Source organism: Rhinoraja longicauda, chromosome 29, assembly GCF_053455715.1.
Source record: "Rhinoraja longicauda isolate Sanriku21f chromosome 29, sRhiLon1.1, whole genome shotgun sequence".
NCBI lineage: Eukaryota > Metazoa > Chordata > Chondrichthyes > Rajiformes > Arhynchobatidae > Rhinoraja > Rhinoraja longicauda.
The window spans coordinates 15,185,177-15,202,045 of record NC_135981.1 but is presented as its reverse complement, the minus strand read 5'-3'; the positions used below and the strand labels follow the sequence as shown (position 1 = coordinate 15,202,045).

The 16,869-nt window shown below is 45.1% G+C and overlaps 1 protein-coding gene across 1 annotated transcript; it reads right to left on the bottom strand.

Annotated features, from left to right (window-relative positions):
• Window positions 1-6,000: 6,000 nt before the first annotated feature.
• Window positions 6,001-12,863, bottom strand: rpl27 (ribosomal protein L27). Its single transcript, XM_078424972.1, has 5 exons — window positions 12,756-12,863; window positions 11,048-11,130; window positions 9,757-9,926; window positions 6,944-7,054; window positions 6,001-6,088 (listed from the first exon to the last, which is right to left on the bottom strand). The coding sequence occupies exons 2-5, from the start codon at window positions 11,126-11,128 to the stop codon at window positions 6,040-6,042; spliced, it is 411 nt and encodes a 136-aa protein (XP_078281098.1). The 5' UTR covers window positions 11,129-11,130; window positions 12,756-12,863; the 3' UTR covers window positions 6,001-6,039.
• Window positions 12,864-16,869: the final 4,006 nt, after the last annotated feature.

Genomic DNA, 16,869 nt, shown 5'->3' with positions numbered 1-16,869 from the left:
AAGTAGTATTTATTTATTTATTGCAAGTCACTTAACATACACAGATCAGCATGGGGCCCCTATGCTCGTGGGGCCCCGGGCAAGTGCCCATCAGGCCCATGCGTTAAGACGGCCCTGGCTGGAAACATTCGGAAGGTCAGGCAGCATCCGTGGAAATGGAAACAGGGTCGATATTTCAAATTAAAGCGCTTTGTCAGAACTGGGAAAGACAAGTTAAAGGTCCTGATCAGAAACATCACCTACCCATGTTTTCCAGAGATGCTGCCTGACCCGCTGAGTTACTCCAGCACTTGGTGTCATAAGATCATATATGATATGAGTAGAAATTAGGCCATTCGGCCCATCAAGTCTACTCCGCCATTCAATCATGGCTGATCTATCTCTTTCCCCTAACCCCATTCTCCTGCCTTCTCCCCCTAACCTCTGACACCCGTACTAATCAAGAATCTATCTATCTCTGCCTTAAATATATCCACTGACTTTGCCTCACAGCCTTCTGTGGCAAAGAATTTCCCAAATTCACAACCATCTGACTAAAGAAATTCCTCCTCATCTCCTTCCCAAAAGAATGTCCTTAAATTCTGAGGCTATGACCTCTAGTCCTAGACTCTCCCACTAGTGGAACCGTCCTCTCCACATCCACTTTATCCAAGCCTTTCACTATTCTGCACGTTTCAATGAGGTCCCCCCTCACTTTTCTAAACTCCAGCGAGTACAGGCCCAGTGCCATCAAACCCTCATCATATGTTAACCCACTCATTCCTGGGATCATTCTTGTAAACCTCCTCTGGACCCTCTCCAGAGCCAGCACACCCTTCCTCAGATATGGTGCCCAGAATTGCTCACAATATTGAGCAATATTGTCCTTTTTTGTAAACCAGCATCTGCAGTTCCTGTGTTTCCACGAGAAAAAATGAATAGGGTTTAAAATTCAGAGAGTAGTGAAGGGTTGGATATGACAAAGATCTTTTAGTTGTACAAGGTTGGGGTAGCTTGGAGCCATACAACTGGGAAACAAGCCTTCAGTCCAACTCGCCCATGCTGACTAAGATGCCCCATCTAAACTAGTCCCATTTGCCCACATTTGGCCCATATTCTTCCAAACCTTTTCTATCCATGTAACTTTCTAAATATCTTCTAAATGTTGTTATTGTACCTGCCTCAACTGCTCCCCCTAACAGCTTGTTCCATATACTCACCACCCTCTGTGTGAAAAAGTTGCCCTTTAGGTTCCTGTTAAATCTTTCCTGTCTCATCTTAAACTACTAGTTGTTAATTTCCTTACCCAGGGAAAAAGACTGTGCAGTCACCCTGCCTATTCCCCTCATGATTTTATACACTTCTATGAGATCACCCCTCAGCCTCCAGAGTTCCAAGGAATACAGACCCAATCTTCCCAATCCCACCCTATGGCTCTGGCCCTGGAGTCTTGGCAACGTCCTTGTAAATCTTCTCTGCACACTTTCCAGCCTAATGTTGTCCTTCCTACAGTGGAGTGAGCAGAAATGAACACAAATACTCCAAGTGGGACCACACTAATGTCTTGTATAACTGCTGGCTTTGTTCCAATGTCTCAGAAAACTTGGCACAGTAAGTGTTCAGGAAAGTACAGGCACTTTGAAGGGAATCCGAGGAGATGCAAGTAAGATGGGCATGAATTTGACATACTAGAGCATTTCCAAGGAATTTGACGGGAAATCGGAGATGGGCTAATGACAGCAGACTTGAAGGAAAGATAAGTATTAACGGTTTCATCTAATTTAGGTCAAGGCACTGACCACAGAACAATGACATTTGTATATGCTGCAGCTTTACAGGCCTATTCACATAATAATACAGATAATATGAAATAATCAAAAATCCAATAAATGTATAATCATAATACCAACAAACCATAATAATGCAAAACCAAAGTCTCTAGTGCAACAAAAGATTATAGTTGCTGAGGTTAGTGTTGTGTAGTGTTTTAGAGCCCAATGGTTGCTGAGTTGGGGCAGCACAGTGGTGCAGCAGTAAGAGTTGTTGCCTCACAGCGCCAGAGACCTGGGATCGATCCTGACTATGGGTGCAGACTGTACAGAGTTTGTACTTGCTCCCTGTGACTGTGTGGGTTTTCTTTGTGTGCTCGGTTTCCTCCCACACTCCAAAGATGTACATGTTTGTAGGTTAATTGGCTTTGGTTAAAAAAGGGCCTGTTCCATGCTGCATCTCTGAAGTCTAAAGAGCTGTCCTTGAACCTGGTGGTTGTGATTTCCAGGCTCCTGTACCTTCTTCTGGATGGTGGTAGTGAAATGAGAATGAGAGTGTGGCTAGATGATGTGCATCTTTGATGATATGGGCTGCCTTATAGATAGATAAGTGTGAGGTTATTCACTTTGGAAGTAAGAATAGAAAGGCAGATTATTATCTGAATGGTGTCAAGTTAGGAAGAGGGGATGTTCAACGAGATCTGGGTGTCCTAGTGCATCAGTCACTGAAAGGAAGCATGCAGGTACAGCAGGCAGTGAAGAAAGCCAATGGAATGTTGGCCTTCATAACAAGAGGAGTTGAGTATAGGAGCAAAGAGGTCCTTCTACAGTTGTACCGGGCCCTGGTGAGACCGCACCTGGAGTACTGTGTGCAGTTTTGGTATCCAAATTTGAGGAAGGATATTCTTGCTATTGAGGTTCACTAGGTTAATTCCCGGAATGGCGGGACTGTCGTATGTTGAAAGGCTGGAGCAATTAGGCTTGTATACACTGGAATTTAGAAGGATGAGGGGGGATCTTATTGAAACATATAAGATAATTAGGGGATTGGACACATTAGAGGCAGGAAACATGTTCCCAATCATCATCATATCATATATATACAGCCAATGTTGGGGGAGTCCAGAACAAGGGGCCACAGTTTAAGAATAAGGGGTAGGCCATTTAGAACGGAGATGAGGAAGAACTTTTTCAGTCAGAGAGTGGTGAAGGTGTGGAATTCTCTGCCTCAGAAGGCAGTGGAGGCCAGTTCGTTGGATGCTTTCAAGAGAGAGCTGGATAGAGCTCTTAAGGATAGCGGAGTGAGGGGGTATGGGGAGAAGGCAGGAACGGGGTACTGATTGAGAGTGATCAGCCATGATCGCATTGAATGGCGGTGCTGGCTCGAAGGGCTGAATGGCCTACTCCTGCACCTATTACCTATTGTCTATTGTCTATAGATCCCTACCATGGTGGGGTAGCTGGTAAACGTGATGGACCGGGCTTTGTCTACCACTCTCTGTAATCTGCTTCATCTTGGGCATTTGGGTTGCTGAACCAGGCTGTGATGCACCTGTACAGTGTACTCTTTACCATGGACCTGTAGATGATGGTTTCTGGGCTCAATCATGGTTTTTCTATGCTTCTTTCAGATCAAATCAGTTCTCCATCCTATTTGTTCTATTTTGTATCCTTGGTACTTGGGGAGAGGAGGAATATACCAGCTAGTCAGGGGTGGTTTAAGTGGTCTGGGCTTAGAGCTGGAGTTATTTGGTACAAAAACACTAAAGTAAAAGGAGGCACAAGGCAATACATTTGAGAACTGAAGTGGTGGAAAAGGATGAGTAGGCTGGACTTTATTCCTTGGAGCGCAGGAGGGTGAGTGGTGAACTTAAGAGTTGTCTAAAATCATGAGGAGAATAAAGAGGATGAATGCACAGGTCCTTTAACCTGAGGTAGAGGAATCTCGAACCAAGGTGCATAGGTTTAATGTGAGAGGGAAAAGATTTAGGAGCAATCTTTTCCACTCAGATCAAGATGTCAGAGGAGGTAGTTGAGGCAGGTACGATAACAGCATTTAAAAGACACTTGGAAAGGCATGTGGATAGGAAGGATTGAGAGGGATATGGGTCAGACATAAGCAAATCATACTGGTTTAGATGGGGAATCTTGGTCAGCATAGATGAGTAGGGCCAAAGAGCCTGTTTCAGTGAAGTATGGCTAAATAAAATAACAAAGTGTAATAACAGAATAACTGAATGTTTAGTTTAGTTTATTATTGTCACGTGTACCGAGGTACGGCGGAAAGCTTTTGTTGTGTGCTATCCAGTCAGTAGAAAGACAATACATGATTATAATTGAGCTATTCACAGCCTATACATGATAAGGGAATATCGTTTAGTACAAGGTAAAGCCAGCAAAGTCCGAGTGTCACCAAAGAGGTAGTTAGTAGTTCAGCACTGCCCTCTGGTTGCGGTAGGTTGATTCACTTGCCTGATAACTGTGAAGAAACTGTCCCTGAATCTGGAGGTGTGCGTTTGCACACTCCTATACCTTTTGCCTGATGGGAGAGGGGAGAAGAGGGAGTGGCCAGAGTGCGACTTGTCCTTGATTATGCTGGTGGCCTTGCCGAGGCAGCGTGAGGTATAAATGGAGTCAATAGAAGGGAGGTTGGTTTGTGATGGTCTGGGCTGCGTCCACAATTCTCTGCAATTTCTTGCGGTCTTTGATGGAGCTGTTCCCAAACCAAGTTGTGATGCATCTTGATAAAAGGCTTTCTATGGTGCATTTGTAGAAATTGGTGAGAGTTGTATGGGACATGCTGAAGTTCCTAGGCATTCTCAGGAACTAGAGGCGTGATGTTCTTTCTTGGCCGTTAATTCAATATGGGTGGTCCAGAAGATGTTGGTGATATTGACACCTAGGAATTTGAAGTTTTCAACCATCTCTACGTCAGCACCGTCAATGCAAACTGGGGTATTTGTTTGTTTAGATACAATGCGGAAACAGGCCCTTTGGACCACCGAGTCCGCACTTATGAGCTCAATGAGGCAAAGTTAAGCAAAAGTTTGCCCCACAATTTAAAATGATCATTTTGTAACCTTTAAAATTGTATTAAACTGACAGAAGAATAAAAATGTATTGGTGCGGTGTGTCACAAAGATCTTGCTTTTGCAGTTAAGGAAGGTGAGTCATCACTCATGCTTTATTTGGATTGTATACACAGGCATATATGTATGTTGGAGAGTATACACAGGCATATATGTATGTTGGATAGTATACACAGGCATATATGTATGTTGGAGAGTATACACAGGCAGAAGGATCAGTGAGAAAGGGAAGGGTATCCAATTATCAGCTATGTTAAGATTACTGTAATTTCTCGACTTCACATTATTTCACCGCAACATCAGGATTTTAGTTTTATTTTTCTGCAACCAGCAGTCAGTTGTATTGCCTGGGTGAGAGAGTGTAGGATGACCAGGAATAAAGGAGTGGATAAAGATGAGCCTGAACAACTAGAGACACAAAATCTGGAGTAACTCGGCGGGTATCTCTGGAGAAAAGGAATAGGTGATGTTTCGGGTCGAGACCCTTCTTCAGACCAGGTTTATCTTCGGTTTAAACCAGCACCCGCAGTTCCTTCCTGCACATTTAGCCTGAACAACTAGTTTCCAGTGTACTTTGGCTAATAAACCCTCTCTGCATCAGACATCACCGCCTGACCACTCACCCGATGGAACACTTGGGGAAGCTCAAGGTGTGTTAGCGTGTGAGGTAATCCTCCCATAAAACACAACCAAGGCTAGAAGGCGGAGATAGATAGCTCCTTAAACAAGGCTCCCGCTACAAATCAACTGATTATTGTTGGTTGGGCTAAACATACGTTCAAATTTATTGATCAAATGCGCAAAGCAGGACATCCCCTTTCTACATGAATGTAAGAATAAGGGGTAGGCCATTTAGGACTGAAATGAGGAAAACCTTTTTCAGCCAGTGTTGTGAATCTGTGGAATTCTCTGCCACAAAAGGCAGTGGAGGCCAATTCACTGGATGTATTCAAGAGAGAGTTAGATATAGCTCTTAGGGCTAATGGAATCAAGGGATATGGGGAGAAAGCAGGAACGGGGTACTTATTTTGGATGATCAACCATGATCATATTGAATGGCTCGAAGGGCCAAATGGCCCACTCCTGCACCTATTTTCGCTGTCTGAAAATACTGAAAACTGCAAATTTCAGTTACTTAGATAGTAAATGACACTAATAGTCAAAACATTTAAAATGAAAATTTATTTATACTGATACACAACTTAGAATCGGAGCTTCTGGAAGAACCATTTGTTTTTCCCTGTCTTGTACCTGCGAAAAAATAAATAAAAGCAAAATCAGTATTTCTTCAAGAGTTCTTACAATGTTATTTTCACAAAAAACATAATCCATATTAATCAATACAGATACCAAAAGAAATAAAATCTAACTGCATATTATTATCAGGTGAAGAAACCTCACATGATCAACTAAGATTTTCCCTTTAGATGAATGTTAGATATTAAATTTAAACCATAATGGCCTCTAGAAAAAAAGGCTATTGTGTTTATTGCACCCTCTCCCCAATTCACATTCACAGGTATTTCACCAGATAGTACAAAAGTTGAATCGGAAAGCTTGCATTTAAAATATTTCTTTTACAAGGACCATCCATTCTTCTTGCACTACTGGTGCATACCTTAGCTACCTTGCACCTAATTTGGTAGGTCATTGTTGAAGCACCTTAGGTATCTTGTGTATATAGATCAATAATTTATTTTTAAGACACAATATATGATGGAACATGCTAACCTATAACAAGGCCGCTAAATATGCACGCATTAGTCTATATGTTTTGGGGGAAAACATCAGCTGCACAATGATGAGGTTGGGAGGGATAATTAATATTTCATGTGCATTTATTCTACTTTATTTTATTGTACACTTTACCAGTTTAAACACGAGCAGCCCTTCTTTTAAGTAAATTGATATTTGCAAGAGCACAATGAATACATTCACTCCACAGATATTTTCACAGTAATGGACAACCTTTTCAAATGAAAGTTGGTTGCAAAGTCAACTTTGATCTAACAAAAGTCACACTAGGCAAACTGAATAAGACGCAAGCACAAAGTTAAATATATTTTGGCATTCAAGTTTCAACTTAATCCCACATTTGTTTCATACCTTTCTTCAAATTTTACTTTGGCTTCTCGCCTAGCTTTGCGTTTCAAAGCAGGATCTCTGAAAACATCCTTGTTCACAAGGGTCTTATCCAAGGGAATGTCAACTGAGTACCTGAAAATAAAACAAAGTCCATAATACCAACCCAGTGTCCAAGGAGAGCCTTAAATAGATCATTCATCTTGTGACATAAACTTGATATTTATTAAAAGAAGCCCTAAGTATTCTTCACGACCATGATAATGTAAACTAAAACAGTTTGATCCAAGATCAGTGGCAGGAACAGGAACTGTGCCCGAGAAGTACAGATCAAACAATTAATATTATTTTCTCTGCTCTATTGTTAAAAGAGCTTGTTAATATATGCTGCTTGGTGTTTTAAATAAAGACTGGTCACTTGACTGCAGAATAGAAGGTGGAACTACAGCCAAGAAATTATGCTTCAAGAAAGGAGTAAATGTAATTTAAAAGAAAGAAATTGCAGTGGATTGTTAAAAAAAAGGTAATGTTTTCCTATCAAATTAATCAAGGCAACCGATCAGCAACACTTTCATGTAGTTGAGGTGATCAATAAACAACCACATTCAGTACTCATTACAGTCACCAAATGAAGTGGGCAAAAGGTTTCCTTGTGGATGAACTAATAAAACGAGTTTTATTAACTGTACCCATAGGTGTTACAATTTTGCAGAGAAAAAAACTAATAGAAACTATCACAAAGGAACATGGTTCTAGGTTAAAGAAGGTCAAACACTGAATCAGCAAAACAAGATAAGTCCCAATCTCTCAGTCATCTACTGCTCCCCAGTACGTAGCCCGACAGTGGTCACTGGAAAGGGTCTCAACCCAAAACGTCACGCATTCCTTCTCTCCAGAGATGCTGCCTGTCCCTCTGAGTTACTACTGCTTTTTGTGTCTATCTTCGGTTTAAACCAGCATCTGCAGTTCCTTCTTACACACCAGTCATCAGCCAAACTGCCAGTCTCAACCCGAATATTTAACAGGAGTTTTGCTGTAAATACGTCGGTTCCCTATTCTCCAAGCAAACCCAAAGGTATCTATTTCAGTTTAAGCACAGCAGAGGAAAGCACAACAATGGTGCACTATCCCTGCACTATTATTTCCTACTTCAAAGAGATACTGAGGAGCTCAGTGGCCAAGACATGGTGGGAAGTCGTCCATTTCCTTGCACTGTCTCTCATCGCAATTCAAACGAAAACACGATTCAAGCTCCACACTGTATAAAGTCAAAGAATGGAAATAATGAAATCCAAAAGATACTCTCACTTCAAATGTTCAGGCCAAGACACATTCATGAAATCATATTTGCCATGAAGCCTTATGTATGCAAGGATGTCAACAGAACTCTACTTCAGACCACTTAGAAAAAGATATCTGCTCTGCAATAAAATTGGCAAACTTCCTTAAAAGTTACAACTTCAGGCAACTTTCATTGACAACTCATTCAGAATGGTCAGATATGTCTGTGCAAAACTAAAGTTGTCCAGCTGCAATCAACACAGAGCCTATAATAATGGTCACCTTTAAGGCAAATTCCAGTATCTGCATTTGACAAGCAATTGAAGCACGAAGCATTTTACAACTGCACTAGACCCAAGGAAAAGGAAGTCAAAGTAATACTTGGGAAATATAGTCCCTCAAAATATTTCATACTATCATATTTCCATCTCCGCGTCACACCATGAATAATCGTGTAGTGTTTTACGTCATCAGGCCACAACTAAAATGGGACCAGCTTAGATGGGCATATTGACCAACATGGACAAGTTGAGCTGAAAGGCTTGTTTCAATGTTAAATGACTCGATGTGCAATTTTTTTTTCTTCCTCTCCACCAATTATCTCACCACAATAATGACATAATACAGGCCCACCACAGATTTTCCGGCATCCTTGGTTCCAGAGCTTTTCTGGATTATCCGTTTTGCTGCACCACAGGGGTCATGGCCTCCGAGGAGTCTAATGGAACTGGAATGGTCCACCTAGGCAGCCGAGATATCGGCTCACAAAGACGGCTATGGATACGGATATGCTGCCTCCAGCGAGCAGAAATTCCAAAGCCCCGGCATCTGGAGGCAAATTCAACCCGTCAATCGGCTGTAGGTCAGCTGCGGGAACGGATCTGCCGCCTATGGCCGAGCTGGAGTTCCAGAGCCCCAACCGTAGGGGGCAAATTCGACCCACCGATTGGCGCGGAAGTCCCAATGAGATCGGCTGGCACATCCGACCGAGGTGCCACATTTTTGGGGGGACTTCCTGGGGAGGATTTCAAGCACGCTCTCATGATTTTGTCTGGATTAAAGGAGGTGTCAGACCACCAGTTGCCGAAAAATCGGTGGTGGACCGGTAACTAACTTCACTTGCAGCTAACACCAAAAGGGAGAATACCATTTCAACAGTCCCAGGTTACGGTAAAACCCATTACCCTCACCCTGAGTTAGTCAAGCACCTTGTGTAAAACTTAAGCCCTTCAGCCCGTGACTAATCTAGTGGCCCAAAAGGCATTTTGGAACACAGCATTGCAGTAGCAAAAAAATAAATCAAACGAAGGCAGGAAAAATGAGGACGGCTCGCTGGCAAACTGAATGAGGTGATGGCTTCAACTGGCCTTTGGGAATTGTGTAAAATGGTGCCAAAATCTGGCGGCTATTGAATATAGACTCAGCGGGCAGTTTCTATGCACATGGTACTTAATCAGGGATTGTCTTTATATTTGGCAATAATCCCACTGATCTATGTGCAAAAAATACAATTTACCTTTGACACACGACAATAAAAGAACCATTGAAGTACTCACCTGGTTGGCATCAGGTGGTTGTAGTTGTATACTTTCACAAAGGACTTGATCTTGGACCTCTTGGCCACCTTCTTCTTACCCATTTTGGCCGTCACTTTTCGAGGATAGCGATCAATACCAGCAACGAGGGCATGACTGTAAGGCCTATCGGAGGTTCCATCATCAATGTTCTACAAGGTAAACACATTTCATAGATCATGGAACAGTACAGCACAGGAACAAGTCCTTTGGCCCACGATGTGTGCTGAAAATAATCCCAAGTTAAACTAATCGCCTGCACGTGATCCATATCCTTCCATTCCCTGTATATCCAAGTACACATCTAAAAGCCTCCAAGCATCACCAATGCTTCCGCACCCCAACACCCTCGCCAAAGCCTCCACGTCTTTCCTGTAATGGGGTGACCAGAACTACACACATTACTCATTGTCATATGGTCATGTGGGATAGGAGTAGAATTAGGCCATTTGGCCCATCAAGTCCACTCCGCATTTCAATCATGGACGATCTATCTCTCCCTCCTAACCCTATTCTCCTGCCTTCTTCCCATAACCTGACACCTGTACTATTCAAATTGTGGTTTAACTGAAGTTTTAAAGCTGTAACATGACTTCTTGACACTTCTACTCAAAGCCCAGACCAATGAAGCAAGCATACCATGTGTCTTCTTTAACACACTATCTACTTGAATTGCCAAGTTTAATTTTTTTTAAATTTAATTTTAAAAATATTTTTCATATTTCAGATACAGCGCAGAAACAGGCCTTTTCGGCCCACCAAGTCCGCACCGCCCAGTGATCCCCGCACACTGACACTATCCTACACACACTAGGGACAATTTTTACATATACCCAGTCAATTAACCTACATACCTGTTAAGGCGTTATTCTTCAAGATTCTCGTGTACATCAATGCTTTTAAGGGTCTTTCCACTGACAATGGATACACTTTCCCCTTGCATTCGATCTTCAAAAGTGCAACTTGCTTGGAGTAATCTCCATCTGCCTTTTCTTTAACCTATATCTGTATGCTTTGACAGCCTTCCCCACAGAAACCGCCTAAGCAGGAATTCTTATTAACCAAATCCAGCTAAAACAATTTTACTGCAAAAAATTAAGTCGTAAAGTAGAAGTTCTTTGTGGATTGCAAATCCCCTGAAAATCATTATAAATGTTAATGATTTTACAAATGGAAATTTTATCGATAGGTGTGAAATTCTCCTAACAATGACATTTATACCCACTTATTTACCCACAGGCCAACATCTATTAAATGAAAGATTAAATTGCACCTTTACAATGACACCTTTGCGTCCAGCGTAGCGACCGGCCAGCACCAAAACCACCTTCCCAGGTTTCATAAACTTCCCCATTTCTGCAAAAAACAAAGATAGATTGTGTTGCAAAAGTGGCACATCAAAATATGTAACTCTTGAGTAGGAAGCTGTTCCAGATAGCTTTAGACCTGCAACCAACCTGGTCCAAAAACCTGCATCGAGACTACTACAGTATTGAGAAACTGCTGCAATATACAGCAGGTACTTTCCATCAACTGAGGTCAAACAGGGCCCTCTCAAGATCCCACTGGACTCTTTCAAAGAGCAAAAGTGATGCTGAATGGTTGAGGAGTTTCATGCCTCATCTTCTGGCTGATATTTATCCCTCAAATCGAAGATATTTAAATGATTATTATTATCAAACTGCTGTTCAAGAGGAGCAGACAATTAGCTAACAAACTCCACACTTCACTGACTGCAGGGTGCTTTGGGACAGGCTGAAAGGTGAGAAATACACGTGAATGTCCTTCACCACATCTTGCTCAATCATCCTGATTTTTAGCAAAAGGGACACAAGCATGTGCTGAAATCTTGAGCAAAGCACAAGGTGCCAGATGAACTCAGCGGGTCAGGCAGCATCTTTGGAGGAAAGCGGATGGATGATGTGTCAGGTCAGGACAAGTCTTCAGATTGATGGGAGTAGGGGGGAAAAGTTGGAGGTGAGGCGAGGGAGGGACACAGCCCAGCAGTCAATAGTCGTTTATTTGTCACATACACATAAATGTGTAGTGAAATGAAACATTACACTATGGATAGGTGAAGTTTCATGTCAGGACTCTTCAAACTCTGGCAATAGACAAGGGGGGGGGGGACACAAGCCGCACTCATCCCTTAGTACCTATCTCTACCCAACTTACTCATCTGCCCATGAAGCCCCCCTCCTGGATCTATCTATCACCGAGGATAGACACAAAATGCTGGAGTGACTCAGCGGCCAGGCTGCATCTCTGGAGAGAAGGAATGGGTGACGTTTCGGGTCGAGACCCCTCTGGCAGGTCTTCCACTCATTTCTACATCCCCCCCCCCTTCAACTCAGCTAAAGTTAGACACCTTCCCAGCTGCAGTATTTTTTCGTCAGTGCATTGGTGTCAGTGCAGGTCTTTGAGCCAACGTGGGTTGCATTCCCCTCCACTAATGCTGCCTGGCCCTCTCTGAGTTCCTCCTACACTCTGGGTTTTGCACCAGGTTCCAGCAGCTGCAGTCTCTGCCCTCCGAGCGAGCACTGGCTGCGTTGCCCAGCCCAGCAGCGACGTGAGGGGCTGATCTTAACGCCGAGCCCCCGGGCCCAGTGACACCGGAGATGAACGCAAGATGCTGGAGTAACTCAGCGGGACAGGCAGCATCCCCGGGTTGTGTCTATCTATCGTCGGTGTGAACCAGCGTCTGCGCGGTTCCTTCCTGCACTCATTGACACCGGAGCTCCCTGCCCGGCCTCCGGGGCAACGGTAGGAGTGAAGCGCCGGCGGCTGTGGTGCCGTAGCTCGGCCCGCTCAGGTGAGGCCCCGACATCAGACCTCTCATCCACCCCGTCAACCGACACGGAGCCGCCCAATACTTGTCGGGGTGTAGAGAGAGGGTGGGTGCGGCCGCGGGTCGGGGGCGCCGGGGAGGTGACGGGGCCGCGCAGCGGAGGATGGCGGCGGATTGCGAAGGGTGGCATTACCGGCTGATGCTCGATGGCCGCCGCCAGCAGTAGAGGAAGCTCGGCCGGTCCCGCTCACCTTTGACCGACTCCCTGCGACGTCACTTCCTTCGCTGCACCAACAGGCTGCAGATGCCGCAATCCCGAGCGCAAACCGGAGCGCTGCAGGCACGCAAGTCTTTTATTGTCAATAGACAATAGGTGCAGGAGTAGGCCATTCAGCCCTTCGAGCCAGCACCGCCATTCAATGCGATCATGGCTGATCACTCTCAATCAGTACCCCGTTCCTGCCTTCTCCCCATACCCCCTCACTCCGCTATCCTTAAGAGCTCTATCCAGCTCTCTCTTGAAAGCATCCAACGAACTGGCAGAGAATTCCACACCTTCACCATTCTCTGAGTGAAAATGTTCTTCCTCATCTCCGTTCTAAATGGCCTACCCCTTATTCTTAAACTGTGGCCCCTTGTTCTGGACTCCCCCAACATTGGCTGTATATATATGATATGATGATGATGATGATGATGATTGGGAACATGTTTCCTGCCTCTAATGTGTCCAATCCCCTAATTATCTTATATGTTTCAATAAGATCCCCCCTCATCCTTCTAAATTCCAGTGTACACAAGCCTAATTGCTCCAGCCTTTCAACATACGACAGTCCCGCCATTCCGGGAATTAACCTAGTGAACCTCAATAGCAAGAATATCCTTCCTCAAATTTGGAGACCAAAACTGCACACAGTACTCCAGGTACGGTCTCACCAGGGCCCGGTACAACTGTAGAAGGACCTCTTTGCTCCTATACTCAACTCCTCTTGTTACGAAGACCAACATTCCATTGGCTTTCTTCACTGCCTGCTGTACCTGCATGCTTCCTTTCATTGACTGATGCACTAGGACACCCAGATCTCGTTGAACTCCCCCTCCTCCTAACTTGACACCATTCAGATAATAATCTGCCTTTCTATTCTTACTTCCAAAGTGAATAACCTCACACTTATCTACATTAAACTGCATCTGCCATGTATCCGCCCACTCACACAACCTGTCCAAGTCACCCTGCAGCCTTATTGCATCTTCCTCACAATTCACACTACCCCCCAGCTTAGTATCATCTGCAAATTTGCTAATGGTACTTTTAATCCCTTCGTCTAAGTCATTAATGTATATCGTAAATAGCTGGGGTCCCAGCACCGAACCTTGCGGTACCCCACTGGTCACTGCCTGCCATTCCGAAAGGGACCCATTTATCCCCACTCTTTGCTTTCTGTCTGTCAACCAATTTTCTATCCATGTCAGTACCCTACCCCCAATACCATGTGCCCTAATTTTGCCCACTAATCTCCTATGTGGGACCTTGTCGAAGGCTTTCTGAAAGTCGAGGTACACCACATCCACTGACTCTCCCCTGTCAATTTTCCTAGTTACATCCTCAAAAAATTCCAGTAGATTTGTCAAGCATGATTTCCCCTTCGTAAATCCATGCTGACTCGGAATGATCCTGTTACCGCTATCCAAAAGCTCAGCAATTTCGTCTTTTATAATTGATGTCAGACTAACTGGTCTATAATTACCCGTTTTCTCTCTCCCTCCTTTCTTAAAAAGTGGGATAACATTTGCTATCCTCCAATCCACAGGAACTGATCCTGAATCTATAGAACATTGAAAAATGATCTCCAATGCTTCCACTATTTCTAGAGCCACCTCCTTAAGTACCGTGGGATGCAGACCATCAGGCCCTGGGGATTTATCAGCCTTCAGTCCCATCAGTCTACCCAAAACCATTTCCTGCCTAATGTGGATTTCCTTCAGTTCCTCCATCACCCTAGGTTCTCCGGCCCCTAGAACATTTGGGAGATTGTGTGTATCTTCCTCAGTGAAGACAGATCCAAAGTAACGGTTTAACTCGTCTGCCATTTCTTTGTTCCCCATAATAAATTCCCCTGCTTCTGTCTTCAAGGGAGCCACATTTGCCTTGACTATTTTTTTCCTCTTCACGTACCTAAATTTTTTTTTGCTATCCTCCTTTGTATTATTGGCTAGTTTACCCTCGTACCTCATCTTTTCTCCCCGTATTGCCTTTTTAGTTAACTTTTGTTGCTCTTTAAAAGAGTCCCAATCCTCTGTCTTCCCACTCTTCTTTGCTATGTTATACTTCCTCTCCTTAATTTTTATGCTGTCCCTGACTTCCCTTGTCAGCCACAGGTGTCTCTTACTCCCCTTAGAGTCTTTCCACCTCTTTGGAATAAATTGATCCTGCAACCTCTGCATTATTCCCAGGAATACCTGCCATTGCTGTTCTACTGTCTTCCCTGCTAGGGCCTCCTTCCAGTCAATTTTGGCCAGCTCCTGCCTCATGCCTCTGTAATCCCCTTTGCTATACTGTAATACCGACACTTCCGATTTTCCCTTCTGCCTTTCCATTTGCAGAGTAAAACTTATCATGTTGTGATCACTGCCTCCTAATGGCTCTTTTACCTCTAGTCCCCTTATCAGATCAGGATCATTACACAACACTAAATCCAGAATTGCCTTCTCCCTGGTAGGCTCCAGTACAAGCTGTTCTAAGAATCCAACTCGAAGGCACTCTACAAACTCTCTTTCCTGGGGTCCATTTCCAACCTGATTTTCCCAGTCTACTAGACCAAGTGGACCCGTTGGGCACAAACCTCTCCTGCATTGGTGCAGCACCCTGTCCTCTCCCACTCCCCTCTCCTCCCCCACTCCCCTCTCCTCCCCCACTCCCCTCTCCTCCCCACTCCCCTCTCCTCCCCAACTCCCCTCTCCTCCCCCACTCCCCTCTCCTCCCCAACTCCCCTCTCCTCCCCCACTCCCCTCTCCTCCCCCACTCCCCTCTCCTCCCCCACTCCCCTCTCCTCCCCCACTCCCCTCTCCTCCCCACTCCCCTCTCCTCCCCCACTCCCCTCTCCTCCCCCACTCCCCTCTCCTCCCCCACTCCCCTCTTCTCCCCCACTCCCCCCTCTCCCTTCTCCCCCACTCCCTCTCCCTTCTCCCCCCAACCCCCTACTCCCCCCAACCCCCCCTTCCCTTCTCCCCCAACCCTTCCCCCCAACCTCCCCCTTCCCTTCTCCCCCAACCTCCCCCTTCCCTTCTCCCCCAACCTCCCCACTCCCCCAACCTCCCTTCTCCCCCACTCCCCCCAACCTCCCTTTTCCCCCACTCCCCCCAACCTCCCTTTTCCCCCACTCCCCCCAACCTCCCTTTTCCCCCACTCCCCCCAACCTCCCCCACTCCCCCCAACCTCCCTTCTCCCCCACTCCCCCAACCTCCCTTCTCCCCCACTCCCCCCAACCTCCCTTCTCCCCCACTCCCCCCTTGACCTACTTTCCTAGTTAACCTCAATCCTGTTCTAATCTTCGATAACCTTTTTCACTGCCCATTATTCCACCAAGTTTGGGGGTCATTCACAAAGTTATTAACCATGTCCACTATATTCTCAGCCAAGGTAGACACAAAATGCTGGAGTAACTCAGCGGGTCAGGCAGCATCTCTGGACAATAGACAATAGGTGCAGTAGGCCATTCGGCCCTTCGAGCAAGCACCGCCATTCAATGTGATCATGGCTGATCATCCACAATCAGTACCCCGTTCCTGCCCTCTCCCCATACCCCCTGACTCCGCTATCACTATGAACTCTATCTAACTCTCTTGAGAGGCAGGAAACATGTTCCCAATGTTGGGGGAGTCCAGAACAAGGGGCCACAGTTTAAGAATAAGGGGTAGGCCATTTAGAACGGAGATGAGGAAGAACTTTTTCAGTCAGAGAGTGGTGAAGGTGTGGAATTCTCTGCCTCAGAAGGCAGTGGAGGCCAGTTCGTTGGATGCTTTCAAGAGAGAGCTGGATAGAGCTCTTAAGGATAGCGGAGTGAGGGGGTATGGGGAGAAGGCAGGAACGGGGTACTGATTGAGAGTGATCAGCCATGATCGCATTGAATGGCGGTGCTGGCTCAAAGGGCTGAATGGCCTACTCCTGCACCTATTGTCTATTGTCTATTGAAAGCATCCAGAAAATTGGTCTCCACTGCCTTCTGAGGCAGAGAATTCCCCAATTTATAACTCTGAGTGAAAAATCTGAGGCAGAGAATTCCACAGATTTATAACTCTGAGTGAAAATG

Excerpts from the sequence above, each read along its gene's own strand:
- rpl27 (XM_078424972.1), bottom strand. The coding sequence starts at position 11,128 with ATGGGGAAGTTTATGAAACCTGGGAAGGTGGTTTTGGTGCTGGCCGGT. Across the intron at positions 7,055-9,756 it reads AACCACCTGATGCCAACCAG|GTACTCAGTTGACATTCCCT; the intron begins GTGAGTACTTCA and ends TTTTATTTTCAG. Across the intron at positions 6,089-6,943 it reads AAAGTAAAATTTGAAGAAAG|GTACAAGACAGGGAAAAACA; the intron begins GTATGAAACAAA and ends ATTTTTTCGCAG.